Source organism: Thamnophis sirtalis, unplaced genomic scaffold, assembly GCF_051295495.1.
Source record: "Thamnophis sirtalis isolate CommonGarterSnake01/CBP01778 unplaced genomic scaffold, rThaSir2_p1.2 scaffold_6, whole genome shotgun sequence".
Taxonomy (NCBI): Eukaryota; Metazoa; Chordata; class Lepidosauria; order Squamata; family Natricidae; genus Thamnophis; species Thamnophis sirtalis.
This window is the reverse complement of record NW_028261386.1, coordinates 95,489,581-95,514,014: the sequence shown is the minus strand read 5'-3', so window position 1 is coordinate 95,514,014 and position 24,434 is coordinate 95,489,581. Positions and strand designations below refer to the sequence as shown.

Below are 24,434 nucleotides of genomic sequence, written 5' to 3'. Positions count from 1 at the left end.
TATACATGCCCCCTTACAGACCTCTTAGGAAAGGGGTGAGGTCCACACTAAACAGTTTAAGCTTAAAGTTATGGGGCTTTGAGGTTGTAACAACAGAGTCGGGTACTGCATTCCAGTCATTGACCACTCTGTTGCTGAAGTCATATTTTCTGCAATCAAGTTTGGAGCGGTTTACCTTGAGTTTGTATCTATATTTTTTTTGCCCATGTATTATTACTATTGAAGCTGAAGTAGGCATTGACAGGTAGGACGTTGTAGCAGACAATTTTGTGTACTATGCTTATGTCAGACTTTAGTTGGCATAGTTCTAGGTTGTCCAAGCCCAAAATTTCAAGCCTGGTGGCATAAGGTATTCTATTGCGAGTAGAGGAGTGGAGTACTAAATGTAAATCTAAATGGCTTTTTTTAAACTTAGATACCTTTTGTAAATGCACTGAAAATGTAGCCAAGGAATTGGATCATGAGCTAATATCAAAGAACAACTTCCAGTAAGAAGCCAAAGTAACAGCAGAGTCTAACTGACCAGAAATTAAACTTCTCTATATTTATATGCTATTTGTAAAATGTTACTGAAGAGAAAGAGAATTTGGATTGCCAAGCAAAAGAAAAATGGGATCATGGTTTCAAAGCCGTGATTGATATGCCCTCATACACAAGGGAAGAAAGTGACTCAAGAAAAAGATATTGATACAAATACAGTACTGAATTATGGCAATTACTTTGCCCTTCGATTCTCCTGTTTTCCCTTCAATTGTTGTTCAACAGAGAAGCAAGAAGCTAGGGCTGAGACATCTGGGCTGAAAAAATCCAAATTGCTACTAAAAGTTAGCAAAGAAATAGAGAAATCTCTCTTTGCTACCATTGTGGGATTTTTTTCCCCCAGCCTCAATCCGATAGCCTGGCAGAAGCATTTCCATATGCAACCATTTCCAAATTAGGTTTATGGAGCAATGAGACTCTTCATAGAAGGAGGTAATGCTGGCTGCAATTCTTTTTGCAGCTAAGTTAGGATATACATAAACCACAAAATAAGTGATGGTGGCTTAAGGAAAGAAGAGGAATACATTATGACCCTATATAGATTAGAAGCTTCCTTTGATCATAATAGGATATATGTTACGATCTTTTGCTCTGAGAAAGCTTTTTGAAACTGGTTTCTCACTGCATCTATAGTATATATAGCTGAGTTCTGTAATCTTTAAAAAAAAATCTGTCAGCAATGACTGTGTAAGTTTGGGAAGGACACAAATAACCTTGCCACTGTTTTTTTCCCCAAGCAGAATGTTATTTTAATGTATTGCACCATGGCATTTTCAAAAATGCACCATATGTTAAGACAAGATATTCTGGTCACCTGTCAACAATACAAGTCCATTCCCTTTTGTAACACCATTAGTGAAATGAATACAGTATAATGAACACAGGAAATACCCAGCAGAAGAAGAAAAAAGACAGAATTGATAGCCAGACCACTAAATATCCATAAAATTGTGGCTAAAGCCAGCAATGGATTTGAAAAGCTTTTGACTGCTTGGCTGCTTCCTTCTCGGACCCAGCATCAGGCTAAGCCCAAGAAGGATGTGGAACAGTGCTTATACAACAGACAGAATCATGAGCCCTTAATACCCTCAACCTAACAGACATGCCCTGGGAAAGTCTAAGGAGTGGCTATCGAAACTCTCTTCCTCTGTCTCCTACCTATCATTGATCCATCCATCATCCATCCATCTATCTATCTATCTATCTATCTATCTATCTATCTATCTATCTATCTATCTATCTATCTAATCTAATCTAATCTAATCTAATCTATCTATTTATCCTCTGTCTATATATCTTCCTTGAAAATGTAACCATCTGTACTGGCAGCAATCATCAATTTTATTAGATTTCCAGTTGCTAAAAAAATTCTTAATATTTCACTGATAACAAGGAAATTGATATATTGATAGTACTACAATAACACTACCAGTAATTTAAAATCCCAAACAATACATCATTTATTTTAGCAATGTAAATTGAAACAAGACTATGTTGATATGTTTACGTACAAGGACAGTTTGTAGTTATTACAGCTTCATACTTTTTTTTCTAGTGGACAGAAAAGCATCCTAAACTCATTCTTTAAAGAAGCCTTTATCCAAACAGCAAACAACAGATTTTTACAAACTGGGTTGTTGTAAAACTGGAAAGAGATCATTTATTACACTAATCACTCCATCTGCTAATTATCACACAGGCTTTATTTTATTAAAAGTGCATTTTTGAAAACTCTTTGGAAAGCTAATTGCCCATATAATTATGAACTAATTGCTGTCCATTCCAGGATAATTATGTGATAGCATTGACAAGTGAAGTTCTTTCTTTGTGTGCTGGTCTTCTCTGCCTGTGGATAAGCATTTTCTTGGACAAATTCAACAATAGCAAAGTGCTATGTAAATTATTAGAGATTTAACCAGTAACTATGTTAATAAGTCATTATATATATTTCTAGCTTTGCTATAAAGATTGTCTCTTAGTGCCTGTTAATAATGTCTAACAAGAACAATAGGCTTTTATTATTCTATTATCTGGCATGGGACCACCCATTTGGAAGGACGGAGAAACTTGAATGCTTTATCCCAATGCCTATTCTGAAAACTAGAGTGATTTAGTGTACATAATCATAGTGTAAAAGGTTGAAAGAAAACTGTTGTTCTAAGCTTCTGTATAAACTGACTGGAAAAACCTCTTTCAGTGCTGAGTTACTATTATGTTTGGCTTCAGGATTTATTTTCACCCTTGGATCCATGCTAAAAAATGAATGTGTTCTCTTTGTTATGTCCAGCAATTTTGTTGAATTTTAAAATTAGGGATTGGTAAGGTCTTAAAGCTCATGTAAATGGACCAGACTATTTCCATGCTCATTATTCACTATGAATATATTTATTTACATGTCTTGAAATTCCATTGTTCTCTTTTGACATTCATGGTTTTGGGAATGTTGCATCTATAAGTTTTCTAGAAATGTTTTTACCAAATCAACAGGTAATATGTTAAAATTCATTCCATTTAAGCCATTTTTGAAGAAACAATATATCTAAAAAAATAAAGAATTTGGAGGAGGAGGAGAATTTAACAGTGATTGTTAAGCTAGAGATGAAATAAATCTAAGGAACATTAGTATTCTATATATGTTTTGGATATGTCCATTAGTAACCTGTTACTGGTTAAATATTACTCCTATGGTAAACCAGGATACGAAGGAAATTTGCAATAGTGCAGGGAAGTTATGGCTTAAATATGATAACATACTGTTAAATTATTATATTCTGGTATTTTGTGCATAGAGAGCCTGGCTCAATTAAATTTGTCAGCTCTCAGATTCAAGGACTCTATAAATCAATGGGAAGACAAGATCAAACAGTATAATTCCATACAGTCATGATTTGGGGAAAATAATATGCTTCTTTCTCACTGTACCAAAAGTTCCAGCTTTTTAAAGGCCATCATTGCAGTGTTGTATTTAATCAGGGTGATTTGCTAATGGTGGGCTTTTCATAATTCTGCAGGCTGTTTGCCATTCAAGTAGATGAGGACAGAAGACAGTCCCAACGTCTCCCAACAGACCAAGCTATCTCCATTAAAAGGCTTTTTGTGGGAGGAACACCACCTGAATTTCACACACTCCCAATTAAAAGCATACCTGCCTTTGATGGCTGTATATGGAATCTGGTTGTCAATGCTGTGTAAGTATATGTTAATGCTGATCCAGAAATAAACCAGGATAGGAAAGAAATTTGCAATACTGCGGGGAAGTTATGGCTTAAATATGCTAATATACTGTTAAATTATTATATTCTGGTATTTTGTGCATACAGAGTCTGGCTCAATTAAATTTGTCACTGTATATGGAACCTGGTTGTCAATGCTGTGTAAGTATATGATAATGCTGATCCAGAAATATATAACTCTTAAATATTTGTGGCTTCCCATATTTTACATGAAAGGAAGATTTAAAAGAACTGTTTCCAAACTCGATTCAGAATCAGAATAGAGCTGGAAGGGACCTTGGAGGTCTTCTAGTCCAGCCCCCCTGTTCAAGCAGGAGATGCTACACCATTTCAAACAGGTGGCTGTCCAGTCTCTTCTTAAAAACCTCAAGAAGAGTGTAATATTAATACAGTATCAGGGGTTTTCAATTCAGTTCTATAGAATGTGAAGGATACATGTTTCTGACTTTCCTTTTTTTCCGTGATCAGTCTGGAGGGGAAACTGTAGCGATATCCATGGGGTTTGGGATGGAATACAGCCTGCTCAATCATTCTGGAAGAATTCTGTAAAATTTCCCTGAAGTCTCGTATCCATAGTCAGGACTAAACACTTTGGCCTCTTCTCCTAAGGATAGTTACTGTAATTCAGAGTCTACCTTCTGAGGATTTAGCATCTATTTCTTCTTTTAATAGTTTTTTTTTTAAATTTCTTAATGTATCTGGAATGAAGCAGCTTCTAAAAATGGCAACCATAATATCTTAATTACTCGCATTAGCGACCTGGATGTCATTGATCTTCAGTATGAAGAGATGATTTACCATATTTTTTTATCCTGACATTACTCCAAGCACCTTATAATAATATTCATGTCTCTGTATCCCCTGTTTTAATATAGGAAGTTGACTAAGGTTAAGAAATAAGTCGTAGTCCATGGTCACTCTCTGCATTTCACGGCTTTGTGGAGTTTTAAACTCAGTCTGCAGTGTCATCTTCAATATGGCAACAATGCAACATTGTCACTGCACATGCTAGAACCTTTTAAAGCAAATCTAGCCTCGCTCTGGTTCCACATAAATTAGTTACAATCCATACTGAATTGTTCATTTAACTAATATAAGGGCATAGAAGAGATGATACTGAATAAGGCATTATTTCATGCTTCTGCTTTCATTGTTTTTCCATAGTCCAATGGATTTCGCCCAATCAGTAGCCTTTGAAAATGCAGATATAGGACAGTGTCCTGATTCAGGACAACATCATGAAAAGGAGGATGAAGATGGAACTCCTGAAACAACAAGTCATCCTGAACCAGAGAAGGAAGAAAGGAAAGCAAGTACAACTTCTCCTCCTCCTCCTCCTTTCCCACCTTTACCAGTAAGCATTTCTGTGACATTATTGTGGGTGTATTTTTATATTTATGAGACTAGGATGCCACATAGTTGTATGATGTGGAACATTAACAGTTTTTCACATTTTTTTAACTAAGCACTGCAAAACTAAGGGTGCACGGACAGTATTATAAAAATGCAATGGGAGCTTATATTAAAGCAAGGCAATAAAGGTGTGTGTATGTGTGTGTGTGTTAGATCAGCAGTCCCCAATCTTTCCAGCTTTGCAGACCGATGGGGGATGGAGGAAATGTTTCTGTGTGAGCGGCAGGCATACATGCTCACACACACAGCTCCAATTGCATGAGCAAATGGACAATCATTCTCATGGCTACCCTTGTTCAAATGGTGCTACGCACATGCACTTGCCCAATGCTTGCAGAGCCCAGTTCTGAATGAGTCATGGGCCACTTGAAACAGGGCCATGGCCGGAGATTTGGTGCACACACACCCCCCATATTAGATTATGCTTGCCAAACTGGCAGTAATGCCATGAGCAACCCACCCCTGGACTAGCACATAAAGGGGTACCTTTACCTTTTACCTTATATGTTATTAAGATAAATCAGAAGAAACAAAAACTAACCATTTTTTTCTTGATGCTGAAAAAGCCTATGACAATTTGGGATGGGATCTTTTTGTTGCAGCTATCAAAAAAAATAGACTGCATACCTAACATTTTTCCCTACATGTAGAGAAACTCTGGAATAAATATAGGAAAAAAATAAGTCTACATTTTTCTGCTTTTACCTCCTTATTGAATGCTTTTTTTATATGAACTAGGGTACTGGTTCATATAAATTTGCTTAATGGAGAGAAAGCATCTTGACAGATTACAAAATTTAATTTGTCAACAGGACAAATTAAGATAGTTAAATCTCTTAAATATGCAGCGTTCTTCTTCAACTCACAATCTGAGTTAAAGTCTGTATGATTAAATGGATGCAGAATTTGAATATAGTTACTAAAGATGTTTAAAGATGATTAAGGTTTGATACATAAATAAATAAAATAAAGATGAAACAGTAGGAATTTAAATGAAAAATTATTTATTTAATTAAATTGTTATGCTGCCCATCTCCCTTACAAGGTATATCTGTGCATCTTTCAAGTAATATCAATAGAATTGTCTTTGTGTATTGTTTATTATCTTTTGTCTTTCTTTCTTCCTCCTCTTGACTCCAGTTCTATTAATCAAGCATCTTTAAAGTGTAGTAGAGATGTATTTTGATTATAAAAAAGATATGAAATGGCTTAGTGTTATAAAATTTTAATTATGTGCTATACTATTCTAATTATATGATATCTTAAATTTATTGATTCACAGCTCACATTTTAAGTTATATTGGTTTTTTTAAAATCTGCATTATCTATTTTTATATTCTTTTAAATTTGTACTTAGCTCGGTACTATCTTTTATATTTTTTTTATCCCACCTTTATTTTATTTTAATAACTCAGTGCAGCAAACATGCACAATACTCTTTCCTTCTCCTATTTTTACAGAGGGAGGAGAGAAAGAGAGAGGGAGGGAGGGAGGGAGAAAGAGAGAGATGGGTGGGAGATAGTGAGTTTCCAAGCTGGCAGCTTCACCATTATACAGGTTCCAAAATATTCATGCAATTAATTAAGCCGATTCAACCCAGAAATACATTTTACATTTTTTCCTCTTTCTTTTAAAAGAATAGCATATAGGTTATTAAAATAAATAGGAAAAGAAAGTCTCAGATGGCAGAAATCAAACAGAATCAAAACATGACATGCAACAGTTTGAAGTAAGATTAGAAAATTGAAAAATGAAAGCACTCCATGGGCATTTTTTGAAAGATACTGAAAGAAAAATCAGAGGATAACAATGGCTTAAACACATTTTATTTTTTTTATTTTTTAAAAAGAAGCAAAAGGAAACCTTTTTGTTCCCCAAGAAGAAGCCCTATGCACAGATGACATTAGGTCAAAATAGAAATAGAAAAGAGAAAAGACTCAGTTTGAGTAGTAAATGCTGGTTATGCCAGGATAAGGATGAAACATTTGACCATATGATAATGGGATGCAGCAATATTACAGAAATTGAGTACAAAAGAGGACATGTTCAGATTAGGATGACATTGCACTGGCATTGATGTATAAAGTGCAGCTCACAGTCCATAAAAACTATTTGAAACATGAAATATAAGGGTTTTGCACATGGCAGAGGAAAATTTTTAAGAGATTTTAAATTCTGACTGGTTGAAAGTCATCATGCCAGAGATTATTATCAATGAACATGTTTGGTTAATTGATGTAGCTAATAATTTTGAAGGCAGATAATTGGAAAACACTGCAAAATAAGGTTTGCAAAAATCTGGGAATGATTGACATTGGGAACGAAGTATAAGCACTATAAGAATTTAGAATTTTGAACAAATTATAACAGCCCAACTATAAACAAGAGCACAACTGAGAACTTCATACACATTTTAAAATCTATTTTTATGATTATAATACATATTTAACATTAAGGAGTGACTTTAGATCTTTCTTTCATTATGTCCTATTATAATTCACTGTAGGTGTCTCAGGTTAGATAATGACTATAGGAGTTTTCCAAGAAATGTCTTTTTTGATACTATTTTTGATATTCTATTACACGGGTCCTCAAACTATGGATCAGGGGCCAGATACGGCCCACCAAAGCCATTAAACCAGGCTACAACTACCAGGCTACAACTACCAGGCTACAACTACAAGGCTACCCTGCCCACATGGCCCCACCTACCCACCAGCCCCCACCTACTTTCTGGAAACCAAGGAGACCAAAAATAGAACACATTTTTGGGTGGCAGAGTGGTTCTGAAGGCCAAGGAGAACAAAAAATGGGCCCATTTTGTGCCTCCCCAACCAAGACACACACACACACACACACACACACACACACAGAAGTCCCTCACACACACCAATGCAGCCACATCCTTTCACCAACCTGCTTTCCACCCCCAGGACCATAACAAATTAAAGTTTAATTTGTGTGCATTGTTTAATAAACTACTAAATTGTCCATGCCCACTCAGTCACACGCCCACCTAGCCATGCCCAGCCAGTCATATGACCACCTGGCCACACCCAGCCAGCCCGTCCCCCCAACAGTCTGAGGGACGGTGAATTGTCCCCCTTTTTAAAACGTTTTAGGACCCCTGTGCTATTACTTTGAAGTTTCTGCTGCAACTTCCATCACAACAGTAACTTTCGTCCTGTTGTATTTGCAAGATGAACATCTGTGCAATTAAAAAAAAATGGATGGAGATCAATGACTATCTACCAGACCAGCAATTTTTTTTTGCTTCCAATGAAATGGTTTATGTATGAACCTGTCATCTAAAGGGGAGAAAGTTGGAATGCTATTATTTTTTCTCTTCTCTTTTCCTATTTTCAAAAAATAGAACTGATTACAATACAGCTCAGTGTGTCAACATCTCAACCATTGTTCTCTGTCACAGTGACAAAAGCCTGGAATTTGTTTGCTGCTTTCATCAGCTACTCTTATATAGAAACCACAGCGGAGAACCAGGCCAATCTCTCGCCTTGTCCAATACAATCACTGTATCATATAAAATAGGATGCACAAGTAGAAAGCCATTTATGCACACATTCTATCTATACTTTCTCAGAAGCCTCCTGAGATTTTAGGCGGGGGGCTATGAATCACACGTGTTGAATTACAGCAGGAGAATTGCTTCAATGAAAGAAGGAAGTAACAGAAACCAAAAAATGACATGATGTGTATGACAAAATGTAGTGTGTCCCTTTGGCAGACTTCATTTGTACATGGCATGTAGCTCTAAAGCACGCTAATTATGATTAAGGGTTAGGTAAAGGTAAAGGTTCCCCTTGCACATTTATGGTAGTCGTTCCCGACTCTAGGGGGCGGTCCTCATCTCTTTTTATATATATATTGTAATAGCTTTATTGTCCACAAAAACAGGAAGTAAACATAAAAGAAAATTGTTACAGTTCTGCAGATTCACAAAAACTGTACATCAGTTGACCTGCTAGTGTGGTTCACTCTTAAATTGTAGAAGAAAATTATATCATAGGGTTATCAAGCTTTTTTGGAAAGTGGAACATTTGCTTTCTATAGAAAAGGGCCCCAGCTTCTATTTTTGCTTTTATTTCATTTCATATAGGACTCTGCCTGATAAATCAATTAACAATATTTTCATATAAGGCAGTTTTGTATGTGCACCCTCAATAATTATTTTTCTCCCGTTCTTTGAATTGCTCATTATTTCTATATGGCACTAAAGGTGCTGGTGCCTTTAGTGCCATTGATGAATTCTGTCTATAGGTCTCTTAAATAAACATTAAAGAAAATAGTTTAATATATACAGAATACACACACACACAAACACAGAGGGGGTCTAAGACGCTGAACTTGTCGATCAGAAAGATTGGCAGTTCAGCAGTTCAAATCCTTAGCACCGTGTAATGGAGTGAGCTCCAATTACTTGTCCCAGCTTCTGCCAACCTAGCAGTTCGAAGGCATGTAAAATGCAAGTAGAAAAATGGGAACCACCTTTGGTGGGAAAGTAACAGCATTCTATGCACCTTCGGCATTTAGTCCTGCTGGCTACATGACTACAGAGACATCTTCGGACAGCACTGGCTCTTTGGCTTTGAAACAGAGATGAGCACCGCCCCCTAGAGTCAGGAACAACTAGCACATATGTGCAAGGAGAACCTTTACCTTTACTTTTATATACAGAAACGCTTTATATTAAACTAGGGCAATTTCCACCAAAATGACTAAGAAACAAATATCAATGTATCCATAAGAGTGATACCAGTTTGATGGTGTTTTGGTCAACTTTTTCATACTTTGGTTAGGAAAAGCTACCGGTACTTGATATTCTTAAACATGGGTATGAGTATAAATTACTCTTAATGTTGAAATAAAAATTGCAAACAAGCATCAAGTCATGGAAACAAGCATATAATGATATATTTTATCCCCAAAAATGTAAATTTCATCTAAACATTAGTGAGATTTCAGCCGCCTGACCTCTCAAAGGTCAGGCGAGTCACAGTGGACAGTATCACAAAAATGTGAACACATTCTGCAGATGCTATTAAAAAGTGAATCTCGTGCTTGGAATCATTAAGAAGGAAATAGAAAAATGAATTGTCAGCATCATAGTCTCCTTATAAGAATTTTTGGTAAGACTATAATTAGTCCATAATTAGACTAGCATGTACAACTCTATGTATAATTAGGGTCAACACAACTTAAACACAGAGCTGCGAAAGGGACCAAAAATGTTCTCCAAAGTGATTAGAGGGATGGGCAGCCTTTTTGTGCCCCTCTTTGGCTTCCAATAATGATCAAGAGAAACATGATGGAAATATATAAATTCATGGATGCCATAGAGAAAGTGATTTTTTCTTCTTCTTTCTCAGTACTAGAGCTCATCCATTGAAACTAAATAGGTTCATGGCCTACAAAAGGAAATACTTTTTTTACTTAGTACTTTTAGTTAAAGTACTGTCACTAGCTGGTAAGGACAGCCAATTTTGAAGTGAACCAGGACAAGTCATGAAAGATCAGGGTATTAATGGCTACTAATGTGATGCCTTCTCACTATCTGCTGAATCAAAAGCAGCTCTGCTTAAATCCTGCTTGCTAGGAAGTGACAGCAAAAACAAGCTTTTGCCCCTAGCCCACACTTGTGGGCTTCCCAGATGGGTCCGTGTGGCTACTGTGTGACACAGAATACTGGATTAACTCAGTCAAGGTCTGATCCAGGAGAGCAATTCTTATCTACTTTAAGTTCTAGCAGAATGTGTTCAGGTGGTCCTCGACTTACAATAACAATTGGGACCGGAATTTCTGTCACTAAGCAGAGAGTCATGCCCGATTTTATGCTACATTATCACTTCAGTGTATCACTGAAGTCATTAAGTGAATCACATGATCCTTAAGAGAATCTGTCTTCCCATTGACTTTGCTTGTTGGAAGCCTCCTGAGATCACCAATGACAATCATGTGACTCCAGAATGCTAATCATGCGACTCCAGAATGTTACACACAATTGTAAATACATGCTGGTTGCCAAGGGCAGGAATTCTGCAATGGTCTTAAGTGTGAGAACTGGTCATGTCATTTTTTTTAACAGCTGTCATAACTTCAAACGACCATTACAAGAATAGCTGTAGGTCAAGGACTACCTGTATTAGCTTTTAAGATGCTGCAAAAGATTCCTTGATATCTGAAACAGTTATTCCTCTAAAACGGCTTCCTATTTCAGCATCCTAAAGCTGGGAGCTTGTCCATATGTCCCACATATTGGCTAATTCTATTATTTCATCTAATAACTTCACCCACCAACTTAAGAATGCACAGTATTGTAACATCAGAGCCATAGACGTCAAGGATAATTATTTCTGCTTGTTTTCCACTGTATTGCTTTAGAAGCTTAGTTATCTTGGCTTCATCCCATGCAGGTGCTTTTACTGCAAATGTTTCTAATATGAAATGATTTGGACTGAATTGCTTGATTTGTATTTCATTGACTTGTACTTGATGAGCGAGCTTCATGCGAGCAGATGCAGATTTCCCCCCTTCCTTTGTACTTAGAGCAGGGCCTTTGTCTTCAATTTAAAGGAAGGAATTGGTTTTGAAAATAATGGACAGAGTAACGAGTTTGGCGGTTTTAGGCATTAAGTTGCCACAAAGGCTGACTGCTTGCTACAAGCACCGTTACCTAGGAACGTTGACCATTGTTGCTTCTGCCTCACATTGTTTACTGCTTCTCAGGAGTTGCTTATGACTGAAGTGAAGAGCGCCAGTAGTTCAGCTGACTCTCACCTGACGGTATCTCCTAGTGTGGCCCTGTCTTTTCCCTCCCTTTCACTTAACAATGCTTGACGAACTGCAGTGGGGTTTTGGTGACTAAATGGCTTCCCTCTCTGCTCCTTCCATCACTGGTGATGCAGTTTTTGTGCACAAAAGTGTGAGATGGTCTGACAGCAATTCCATTTCCGTCAATACTTCTACTAAAGGCACCGGTTTCGGTTGCCTTGGAAACATCAGCTCAAGGTTTCAGCTGAAAAACTTAATTATAGCAGTTGCTTAAAATGTTCCATGATGTATGTATGTGGCTATGCTGGATGAGTAAGATTCATCATTATCATCCACCCACATTTCATAAAAAGTACATTAAACCTCAAGGAGGCCGTGCCTTCACAGGGAGGGTGGGGTACTCTTTATCTCCCTTGTCAGCAACCATTTGCTGAAGGACTATCCTCACACTTTTGTAACTGAGCTCTTCCAGACATTCTCCTGATGTGGCCTTCTTATACAGTAGTATCACAAAAATATGCACATGTCATATTTGGATCGCTGCTATTGTAAGCACAATGCTAGCTCAGAAAGGTCTACCAAAGAAGGGAATTGGCAAGGAATCTGGATGGGTAGGGTTGCCCCTTGTTTAGGTCTCAGGCATCACAAATACTTTGTCTGGAAGTGCTTTAATGTCCTATTCTCTCTTTTCCCCCCCTTTAATTGCACCAAGATGGAGTAAGAAGAGTATGCTTGTTCCCATAAACCATTTTAAAATCTGTTTTTGCTCTCTGTTAAGATTTCTTTGCATGGACAAATTGTTACCGAAACATCAAGAGAATGTTATTTTAAAATATACATTTTAGGGGTGTCTATATTTTATATTCATTGTGTCTTAAAGGTCTTTTGCAGTAAGAAATGCTTTGATTTGGATGGAGACAAATCAAATAATATTTCTAACATAATTAAATATGTAAAAAAATATTTATTTTAGGAACTCAGAATCTATTCTGTCCCGAAGCATTATTGTTCTGTGACATTTCATATCATTCTGTTTGATTTTTCATTGTGCATCCAATAGAAACTGAAAATTAGACGCCACTCGTATTTATGTCTGCCTCTTACAGCTAGCATTAAAAGGCCATTATAACACAAGTAGTTTAAAGGAACTTATTTACAAGGAATCCCACATATACAAGAGCCATATACTCTTTTCTTTTTTTCCACTATATTAAGGCCATATATATTCATCTTTTTCTCCTTCAATTGAATTAGCAAAATTGTAGTATTCAGGTAATTTTTAACCATAATTATTTGGACCAACTTTTTTCATAAACCTGAAGTGAAAAGTGAAGATCCTTGAGATTCCAGGAAAGCTATTAAAAAGCTATTTTCAATTCTGCAGGATATTATTATAATGGTGCATTCACTATATATACATTTAGCATAAACATTTTGCAGATTTTAAATCCACAGGCATGCTTCTAGAAATCTCAGCTTGATTGAAATATGACATTATATGCTAAAGTGATTGCATATCAATTTTCTCTCCTTCCAACTTAGTAATTTTCTGCAGTGGTAAGTAAGATCTATACTGTATATTTGATCCATCATCTTAACAAGAGACAAAATGATTGGTGTTGGATTGTTCCATTACTTTACACTTGAACCTGCAACAGCAAATGCTGTACTATTTGTTTTATTCCAGCAGGAATAAAAAGTGTGTGATTTATTTGAACCTCATAAAAGACTTAAGTTCAGTGTCTGGATTCACAAACCTACAATAGTTATACCCAGCTTTTGCATAGAAGTAGTACTATGACTATAATTTCAGTTCAAGAGCAATGGAAAAGTAGTGGGTTTCAATTGTAAATGGGATGCAATCATAGGTGGTATTCAGCCAATATTCAGAGGTAGTTCTGGTGTACCCATAGTGCAAATTTTGAGTAGTTCAGAGAATCGGCAAATACCACCTCTGCTAGCCCTGTCCTCCCACCCCAGCCATTTCTGGCCCTATCTTCCCTGGATTTTTAGCTCAGCTGATTCACGCAGCAGAGCGGATTGCTGTGCCTCAGCTGAGCTAAAAAAAGCAGCTCAGCTCACCAGCACTGACATCAAGAGTGGTCTTTGAGTGCTGCACGCACATGCGCACAAAGCGTGCATTAGGCGCGCTTTCATAGAACCAGTAGGAAAATATTTGGAATATAAACTGGATGCAATGTCTACTATTGATATAGATGTAATTGTTGAGTGACTATTTATGCCAGAACACAAGCATTAGAAAATAGTTAAAAGAGGAAAAAAGGAATCCGGTGTTTTACAATAATAAAATGATTTGTTCTTCAGGCAAAATATTGATTGCTTTCCTTAAATGGTATGGGAGTGGTCTTGTTCTAAATTGCTGATTGCATACAGAAGAAAAGATTATGAGGGTGTTTTGCTTTATTTTGTAGGAGCATTGTGCTGCTGATGTGGAGCCCATTGCCTTGGAAGGGGCCATGCAATTTGGCCTCTCAAGAAACAGCCATATTGCAGTTGCATTTGATGACACAAAAGTTAAGAACAAGTAAGCTAATTGTTTCCCACCATAGATTTGAGGGAGCTACCTTTTGTGTCTTTCTGGAAGGCCATGAAGATCTGGCTCTTCCCATGGGCCTCAGGCTAAGATGGGGGGGGGGTAGTCAGAAGGTTGAAAAGTTTAGTTAGTCTGGCACCTGGTGTTAAGGATTGTTCTGTTGTCATTCTTCTTTTTAGTACTCGTAATGAACCATCTAGCATCACTGTGTGAAATAGGCAGGCTCCTAGGTTTCTTTAAATAGTAAGTCTATTCTGAAATAAAGTTGAAAAGAAATTATTTCTAATAGTAACATTTGCTAAATCGTATGTGTTTTAAAACAAGACGGCCACTACTCAAAGCTTTGAAGATGGGTGAGCCCATTTTTTTTCAAGCCTTCATAAAATGAATTTAGTTCAGTTATTATACTGCCTATGTCAAAAGGATTTAATTCTAGAGTTAAAAATCACTTTTGAAATTTAGGTGGGTTTTTAAGCATAGATTTCCAAAAAAAAGAGGGAGGGGAGGGAAAGGAAGGGAGAGGACAAATTGATTTAACTGATGGGTATTATTTTTCCATGGTAAGTGGGTTCATTTTTTCCCCAATCCAACAGAATGTTGGAAATATAATATATAAAAAGGGTTGAGATTCTGTTTTTCAGCAGAATAACTTTTCCAATAACAGAATTTAGGGAGATTAAATTTGGCATGGTGAAGGACAAAAGAAGGAAGGAAGGAAGGAAGGAAGGAAGGAAGGAAGGAAGGAAGGAAGGAAGGAAGGAAGGAAGGAAGGATGGATATTAGATAAATTCCATGTACTCTATTACCCACTTTATATATTTGTTAGTTCTTGTTTTATAATGAATGTCATCTTGCACGTTAAAAGGGTTTAGATTTGCTTTCTCTAGTGGTTTCTTTTCAACTGATAATGATAGGATTTTTCAGAATTATTTCATATGGATGTGCTCAGGACTCATGCATATTCTTCCAGTAATTTGAAAACTAAGCTCTGACAGCTGATTCTCAAGACAGACTGTGTTCTGTGTACCACAGAACATACGTATATTCTTTTTTTTTCAATCCCCAAAAGAAGATACTTTCAAATCATAAATCACATCTGTTACCAAATCCATGAATATTACATCTGTATAATTTAATAAGTTTAGAAATGGAATATGGACATCCTGGTTCTATTTCACATATGGAGAAATTTGCAGTTGATAGCACTAGCTGTATGGGGGGGGAGGGAAGGTAAAACAGTAATGCTTTTTGAATGTCCTCCCTTTCTGTTTCCTTGCTTTTCCAAATGTGCAGACTCACAATTGAACTTGAAATCAGAACAAAGGCTGAAAATGGGCTGCTTTTCTACATGGCTCGGATCAATCATGCTGATTTTGCCACTATCCAGATAAAAAATGGTTTTCCGTATTTCAGTTATGACCTTGGGCATGGAAACACAAGCACTATGATTCCCAACAAAATCAACGACGGCCAGTGGCACAAGGTAGTATATGATTTAGCAATGTGTGAATGGATAAACGATACATTCCTCTATAGATTATCACCCTCAAAACTCACCCCTCCCTGTAGTGAATTGTAGAAGTAATGAATAGAGCAGCAGTGTGTCATGTTCTTAATTACAAGGGCTTTGGAAATGGTCTGTTCCTTTAGAGGTAGCTTAATCTGATTTGGGATTCAAGACTAAACTAGGATGCAGAGTTTTATTCTCAAACAGAGCTTCCCTCCTCCCCAATGCAGAATGAATGAATGAATGAATGAATGAATGAATGAATGAATGAATGAATGAATAAATAAATAAATAAATAAATAAATAAATAAATGTGAGTTTTATTTTTAGCAGAATGAAATTAAATTTGTCCCTAGATTATAGCTTTGCAAGAGGAGGGAACATAAGCGATTCTATAAATATCCATCCAGTTTGAAGCTGCCAAGGTTGAGAAACACTGTGTTAGACATCAGAGTCCAATTGTTAAATAGTAATGTAGCTACAAGTTGATGCACTGTAAGAGCTTGAGAGCAGCCTTTTTATGTACAGGTAATCCTTGACTTATGACTGCAATGGAACATGCCCATATGGTCATAAATTGGGGGCTATCACAAAACAGATTAACATTGATAACAAGTTCTGGTTTCCATTTATTACTTACAGATACAGGAAACCTCAGATGACAACACCATCAATACTGAGGTCCACCTATAAATGTTCAATCAGAAAAAAATATCCCTTTTTTATTTCCAATATGTATGTTGTCTAGGAAATGTAGGAAATATGCTCCTCTCACATACAAAGGGCATTAGTTTATGGAAGGCTGTTGTAATTTGTAATATCAGTCTATGTTGGGAATAGGTTTCAGAGACCGTTGTATATTTTAATATTAAACATCTAACCTGAGACTAGATTGAAGGTATTTATCCACCTAAAAGACATACGTAATAGCAAAATTAATATTACATAGTGTGGCCAAACATGCTTGTTAACTCAGTATTAAGTTTCTCCATCTTCAGGTTCTCCCAAATAAGAGCACAAAATTGTGCAAGGTCAGTACCTCTAACAAAGGCTTTGTTTGTTGTAGTATAACTAATAATAATAATGAGTTGCCCTTCTATCTTTTTCCAGATAAAAATATTCCGAAGCAAACAACAAGGGGTCCTGTCAGTTGACGGAACTACAAATAGGACCACTAGCCCAAAGAAAGCTGATATTTTGGATGTTGTGGGGATGCTGTATGTTGGGGGATTGCCAATTAACTATACAACAAGAAGAATTGGTCCAGTAAGTAAAGAACAACTCTTTTCACATTTCTAAAGCACTGACAAAAAAGAGTTGTTTGTTGTGCACAAGTGTAAAAGTAAAGCGGTATTTGGCATTCATTGTCTTTGAAAGAACATGGGCCTTGTTCCATGCAAATGATCTGCATTTGCCTTTCTTTTGATTGATCTGGGTTTTTTCCAGACTAGTCATGCCCTTTTTGTAGGAAACAATCATGTCATTTAGGGAGACAAAGTTTCTCTGTCTTTGTAGGCATTAATCTAAATGTCTGTGTCGTATCACTGAGAAGCAGATCCTATGTAGAATTTTTATATTACCAGTGCAACTTGTCTTTGAACAGAAAACAGAACAGAATAACAGAGTTGGAAGGGACCTTGGAGGTCTTCTAGTCCAATCTCCTGCTCAAACAGGAGACTCTATACCATTTCAGACAAGTGCTTGTCCAGTCTCTTTTTAAAAATTTCCAGTGATGGAATATCCACAACTTCTGAAGGCAACCTCTTCCACTGATTAATTGTTCTAGCTATCAGGATTTTTTTTCCTTATTTCTAGATTGGTTCTCTTCATCCTAGGTATGAGGTAACATAATTACTGTAGCAATCCTGAAAACTGTAGTGTAGTAGACCTCAACTACTGTTCATAAAAAGTGTATTAACATTAGTGTACTATGCATTCCTATCTGGAATCAAGGCTTAATTCCAGGTAAGTGTGTATAGCAACCACAGGTTAATGTTTTGGATATAGGAAATTCCTGTATCCCTACATTGCAGTCTTTCTTTTATACAATCACTGTTCTTAGTTTTAATAACAGTGTTGGGCTTTACTCAGCCCTGAAACACACTTTGGGCTAATCACTATTACCCAGCTCCATCTACTTCCTAAATTGATAGGATAACATTGGGGTGGGGCAAAGATCTGTAAAAACCACCTAGAACTCCTTCAACATAGGCAAGATATGGCTACAATAAACAAAAATCATACGACTCTTTCAAAGGAATCAGCTGAGAATGATTAGTCATAACTTTTAATCGAAACTTAGTTACCTGATACCAGGTATTCCACATTAATTGCTGCCTATTCATTTTCATTAAACATTGTTCTTCTATCACTTACTTTTCTAATGTTCACCCAACTCTTGATTGCCAATTTTTATTATTCTTTCAAAAACATTTTTGCATGAATAGGGATGTAACTGCTTCGTACAATATAAATCAGATAAAACATTATATGTATAGTGAACCAAAGCAATAGGTCACCCATTTTAACACTGCACTGAATTCATACTTTAACTTACTGCTATTGCAAAATAGTAGGAACATTTGTAGGAGAAATTGCTTAGTAACAAATTGTTCTGCTGAAGGAAGCATGACCAAACAAGAAGAAAGGGTTTATTTTATAGAAAACAAAGTTCTAAAAAAAAAAACATTGTCCCATAGTGAATTGGCAGCAGCGAATTGTCCTGTGGCAAGTTGGCCATGGTTTGTCGATCCATTCCGGGTTATGAGGGCCCTTACTGTACATCTCACGTGCCAATTGTTCCCCTTTCTGAATTGGAAGTTCCTCCTCATTGCCACTCATATGTATCTTGTTGCACTTGTTGGGATTGTTACAGGGCATTCTACCTGAGGCTGATCGTGAAGATTACTTGGAAGTTACAGCTGGTCTGCAATGCAGTAGCATGAGTAGTTATGAGCCTACCTTCTTTGCATGCCTATGCAGCACCACTACTTTGTGAACTGCTTTGGGTGTTTGTGAACTTTCCCATACCGTTGAAGGTGTTGGATGACACTTACAAACCCCTTCATAGAATAGAGCCAATTTATTCATAATACCAATAATTTCTGCTCATCTCACAAGATTAAACATGCCCTGGGTCTCCTTTATTAAACACTGCCACCTCAGGAAGTTTCCTTTTTCTGTTTCAATACCTACATTATGGAAAAATTCACACATACACACACTGGATCACCCAAACTCTGAATAGCCCTAACCCTGCTGACTTGTTCTAAGGCACTGAAGAACTAATTGTTAGCAACTAACTTTCTTAAGGATTTTTACCCTGACTCAGGTTGTCTACAGCATTGATGGATGTATGCGAAACTTTAGAATGTCAGAATCTCCCATTGATCTAAATAATCCTACCTCCATCTACAATGTTGGAAGATGCTTTGTCAATCCACAGGAAGGAACCTACTTTGCAGGGACAGGATTTGCCAAAACAGGTAATGCCATCTCAAAATCTGCTCTTAAATGAACACTTGGGGATCCTTGATGCTCTCTGAGCTTGGTTTCTTGCAGACATTTCATTATGATTATGTTACCCTTAGGTAATGAAAAGTCTGCAAGAAAACAATCAAGCATAGAGAGCACCAAGAACTGCTCATTTCAACCCTGAGTGACAAATATTCTCCTTTATTGTTACATGAACATTTTGAAAATCCCGGTTAGGCCTTTCTGTTTAGATAGTTGCCAAGGGAGGAATGATAACAGAGAATAACAACTGAAAAGCGTAGAACAGACACAGAAGAACAGTTTCATCTTCAGAGGCTTGTTGAATTTGAAATTCTTTAATGACAAGAATGTTGCCCTTGAGGCATAATCACATATTACAGCGGTGGTAATAATCATCATGTTTAATATCTATACAAGATTGTTGTAGTTCTGATTTTTAATAAGATTTGGAATAGATTAATTACAATTCTTGACACTATGAGATGCTATTTGAAATAGCTCTCTGTGTGTACAGGTAGCAATAGATACATACTTGCCAATCTGATTAACAAATGTGACTTTTATGTATGGTGTCAATAGGTGAAGAAATGTATCATATGCCACACTATCATTCACCAAAACTATTTGCTATATAAAGTAACTGTGAAATACAAATGTTGTCCTTAGTGCAGTGGTACCTGCATCTCTGTACAGTATAGAAAAATTACCCTTGCATTATTCTTACTTACTGCTTTTCCTTCCTTATTGCTTAGTTGGAGCATATAAAGTGGGACTAGACTTACAGGTGGAATTTGAATTTCGTACAACACGGACAAATGGTGTTCTGTTGGGAATCAGCAGTCAGAAAATGGATGGCCTTGGCATTGAGTTGGTAGATGAAAATGTGAGTATGGAACGATTAGGAAAGAATTTAATTAAATGTTGTTTCTCAGCAGCTCTAAAGAGACTCTATCAAAGGATATTGAGCCATGTTACTCATCCATTGTTCCACATCTGTATCTTGACCACTGTTTTCTTTTTAAGCATGAAAATGATTCTCCCTGAGGCCGGTGATTTTTGCAATACAGTTGAAGTCAGAGTACAGTCTAACAAACTATATTCTACAAATTTAAATTTGGGAGGTGGCAGATTCCATAACATTTTCACAGTTAAAGTATTATTATGAACCTAATCTGCATTTGTTAGAACAGTCTTGCAAAATCCCTTCTAATTAAACTTCTGCTCCCTTTCCAAAATCCCATTTTGGTTCTGCTAAATTATTTCTAAAATAAATGCTGCTTGAATACAAATAGCCAGCTTGTACAAACATTGAAATAATCAAGCCCTATTGTTGTAGTACTGTTGTCGGTCTATTATCCATTTTAGATTTTGGCAGCAATCAATCGACAAACAGTATGATCCATAATTTGTGCTTTCTCGCCAAAATTGCTTCTCAGTTATAAATTAATTTCAAGTGGACCCTTGAATTCAGAATATTCATTCATTTACAGTGGTTAAGAATTTAATCACAGCTTTTCTGAAAAAGATAATTAAGTCTCAATATGTTGAATGAGAAAGCCAGGCCTACACATTGTATCACAGTTTCTTCCAAGTGATGTGGAGAAGTGCTTGACTAAATTCCTTGTTTGTTTGTTTGTTTGTTTGTTTGTTTGTTTGTGTAATTTCTCACATAGGTGATGTTCCATGTCGATAATGGTGCTGGTCGGTTTTCAGCCATTTATGAACCTGCTATAACGGGGAGTTTGTGTGATGGGCATTGGCACAGAGTGGTGGCACACAAGATGAGGCATCGTTTAATGCTGACAGTGGATGATCAGCACGTGGAAGGGATCAGCCCTAATGCAGCTTCCACTTCAGCAGAGACAAATGATCCTGTCTTTGTTGGAGGATATCCTGGTGAGTAAATAAACCAAGACAGTGCTGCAGCTCCTATTCTTCATTATTATTTAATTTATTACTTTTATTATAGCCACCAAACCCCAATGGAATCCCTTTATGAAATTCTATTCGGTTTTTCATAAAGTAAAATCTTTGAAACCAAGAAATTATACAAGTGCACACGATCTGGATTGAGCCCGGTGGTGTTAAATAGAAAACAGCAACGGAAGTGCATGTTTAAAAATGTTCTGTTCACAAACATTGTGGGAAAAGAACTTTTATTTTTCAGCATTTCTCTTCCAAATTCAACTTTTGAACTCTGTATTTGCACCTAAGGTTCCCATCTATTTACCTAGTTATTTGCTTGCTCATTTTGTTTCATCTTTTTGCTCAAATTGAACAGAAAGGTTATTACATATCATTATCACCTTGATTAGTGTGCCCTGGATGGGATTAAAATCATAACAGGTTGCGATAAGTAGTGATTGTCGCATGGCATAGCAAAAACTAGTAAAAAGGTGAATGACATGCACTTATGCAGCAGAGATAAATTCCTTATGTGTCCAATCACAGTTGGCCAATAGTCTCTTCTCTCCTCTGCTCCTCCCTCCCCTTCCCTTCAATTCCCTTCCATTCAATTCCCTTCAATTCCCTTCCCTTCAATTCCCTTCCTTTCCCTATTCTATTCTATTCCATTCCATTCTTTTTTCTATTATTCTATTCTATTCTGATTTTCTAGGGATAAAGTACAATCTGAAAGTATGGTTTTTATGTTATTCAGTTATTAAAAATATGTTTCTTCAATTGCAGTAATGTACGTTTCATTATTCTATGATAGGGTTGTTGAACTCAAGGCCCGGGGGCCAGATCCGGCTCACAGGGTGCTAAGATCTGGCCTGTGGGGCCGCCTTGGAAACAGCGAAGGATTGGCCCACAGTACCTCTACCAGCAAAAACAGAACTCACGACAGCTGCGAACAACCCTTACAAGCTCTGTTTTCGCTGGCAGATGGTTGCAAGAGGCAGTCGCAGGTAAAAACAGAGATCGGGAGCCTGCTTTTGCTGGCAGAGCACTCAGGCCACCACAGGCATACATGCCATGAGTGACAAGCTGGCCACACCCACCCCAGCCTCCCGAGGTCAAACACAACCCTGATGCGGCCCTCAATGTAAACGAGTTTGACACCCCTGTTCCATGACAATTGTCCCTGTGCCATATATCTACAAACAACATCTATGTATATGAGTTCACATATATATGTAAAGAAAGACATTTGGTACCAGTTTACACTGTTATCTACTTACAGAAAAAGATGTTTTAAAAAAAACAAAAAACCTCAAGATCTGAAAGGTCCTACTTTGTTTTCTTTATCTCTCCCCTCCCAGATGGATTGAAGCAGTTTGGCCTGACCACTAATATTCGATTCAAAGGCTGCATTAGGTCTCTGAAACTCATCAAAGGGACAGCCAAACCCCTGGAGATTAACTTCAGCAAGGCCTTGGAAATAAAGGGAGTGCAACCTCTGTCCTGCCCTGGGAATTAAAGAGAAAAATCGTCAAATTGCAATAGGAATCTGTGAGCAGTAATGCTAACAAAAAGATTCTTTTACAAATATGCCTGTGATATATTCCAATACTGCCATTTCAGGGTGTACTTCTAAAAGCAATATAAGACAAGAAAAAAAATCCCTTAAAATGAATAAAGCAGCAACTTACGCATGTGTGATGTGTCCATTTTTTCCCCTTACTTTCAAGCAAAATGGAATATTACAGAATGAAATTGTACTGTGTCAGTTTGTGTTGGTAGTAGTGTGTAATTTTGAGACTCACCTTTTAGCCTTAGTTGGTTTTAGTGGGACTCAACGGCCTTCTGCAGGATTTTTTGAAAAATTATTTGCAGCTTTGGATAGCACAGTCCAATTTTCTTTTTTCTTTTGCCTCCCCATTTCTGTGAGCAGGATGTGGCTAGCAATGCAATTTCATGTTTCAACCTATCGTGTCTTTGGCTCTAGGATAAAACATAGTGAAAGTAGTTACATCATCACTAATGTTTTATGGCTGTCTATTGTGATATGTAAGAATGAACATAACATCCACATATAAATATAGTTAAAAGTCTGTAGAGATTCTCAGTCATCCAGGTCATGGTTGTCCCAAAGGTGCTTTTTCAGGAGGCAACTGGACTTTCTTGTTTTTTCCTTTGAAGATATTTTGCTTCTCATCCAAGACAGGATAGTGGGGAATGGAAGGATTTATAATCCTTGCAGACAGCTGATCATTTGCATCCTTTTAGATTATAAATCCTTCCATTTCCCACTATCCTGTCAGAGGTGAGGAAGCTTCTTGGATGAGAAGCGAATCATTTTCAAAAGAAAAAACAAGGAAGTCCAGTTGCCTCTTGAAAAAGCATCTTTGAGATATAAATATAGTGTTTGCTTTTTATGGGAAGGAATAAGGTATTTCAATTAAGGGGAAGAACAGCAAGAATCCCAAAAGAGTAGATGTGTTCAAGATTCACTTGCCAGAAAAAGATATTTTATGAGTACATTATGTATTGTGTTCATACACAATAAATATTAATACTGTATTTGTGCCTGGAGTGCCTAGAGCTTTCTACAAATAGCCCTTCTTACAACAGTTCATTTAGTGACCATTCAGAGTTACAGCAACATTGAAAAAAGTGACTTAGGACCGTTTTTCACACTTACAACCGTTTTAGCATCTTCATGGTCACATGACCAAAATTCAGCCACTTGGCAACTGACTTATATTTATGATGGTTGAAGTGTCCCGGGGTCATGTGATCACCTTTTGTGACCTTCTGACAAGCAAAATCAATAGGGAATCCAGATTCACTTAACAATCGTGTTAATAACTTAACAACTACAGTGATTCACTTAATAACTGCTGCAAGAAAGGTCAAAAAATAGAACAAACTTGACTTTAAAAATGTCTCACTTAGCAACCAAAACTTTGGGCTGAATTATAGTCATAAATCAAGGACTACCTGTATTGTAGACTTGTAA

The 24,434-nt window shown here is 36.9% G+C and overlaps 1 protein-coding gene across 8 annotated transcripts in view; it reads left to right on the top strand.

Moving 5' to 3' along the window:
- Positions 1–23,124, top strand: part of LAMA2 (laminin subunit alpha 2) — a 474,492-nt gene extending 451,368 nt beyond the window's left edge. For 6 of the 8 annotated variants that reach the window (XM_087718505.1, XM_087718507.1, XM_087718504.1 and 3 more), the window contains 10 exons: positions 3,552–3,728; positions 4,938–5,127; positions 11,931–11,987; positions 14,408–14,520; positions 15,823–16,012; positions 17,147–17,302; positions 19,368–19,521; positions 20,284–20,414; positions 21,205–21,427; positions 22,795–23,124. In XM_087718505.1, the coding sequence (XP_087574631.1) occupies positions 3,552–3,728; positions 4,938–5,127; positions 11,931–11,987; positions 14,408–14,520; positions 15,823–16,012; positions 17,147–17,302; positions 19,368–19,521; positions 20,284–20,414; positions 21,205–21,427; positions 22,795–22,952 (1,549 nt within the window). In that variant the 3' untranslated portion in view covers positions 22,953–23,124. The remainder of the gene's footprint in view (positions 1–3,551; positions 3,729–4,937; positions 5,128–11,930; positions 11,988–14,407; positions 14,521–15,822; positions 16,013–17,146; positions 17,303–19,367; positions 19,522–20,283; positions 20,415–21,204; positions 21,428–22,794) is intronic. The other 2 variants (XM_087718512.1, XM_087718506.1) reach the window with 1 other exon arrangement.
- The last annotated feature ends 1,310 nt before the right edge of the window (positions 23,125–24,434 follow it).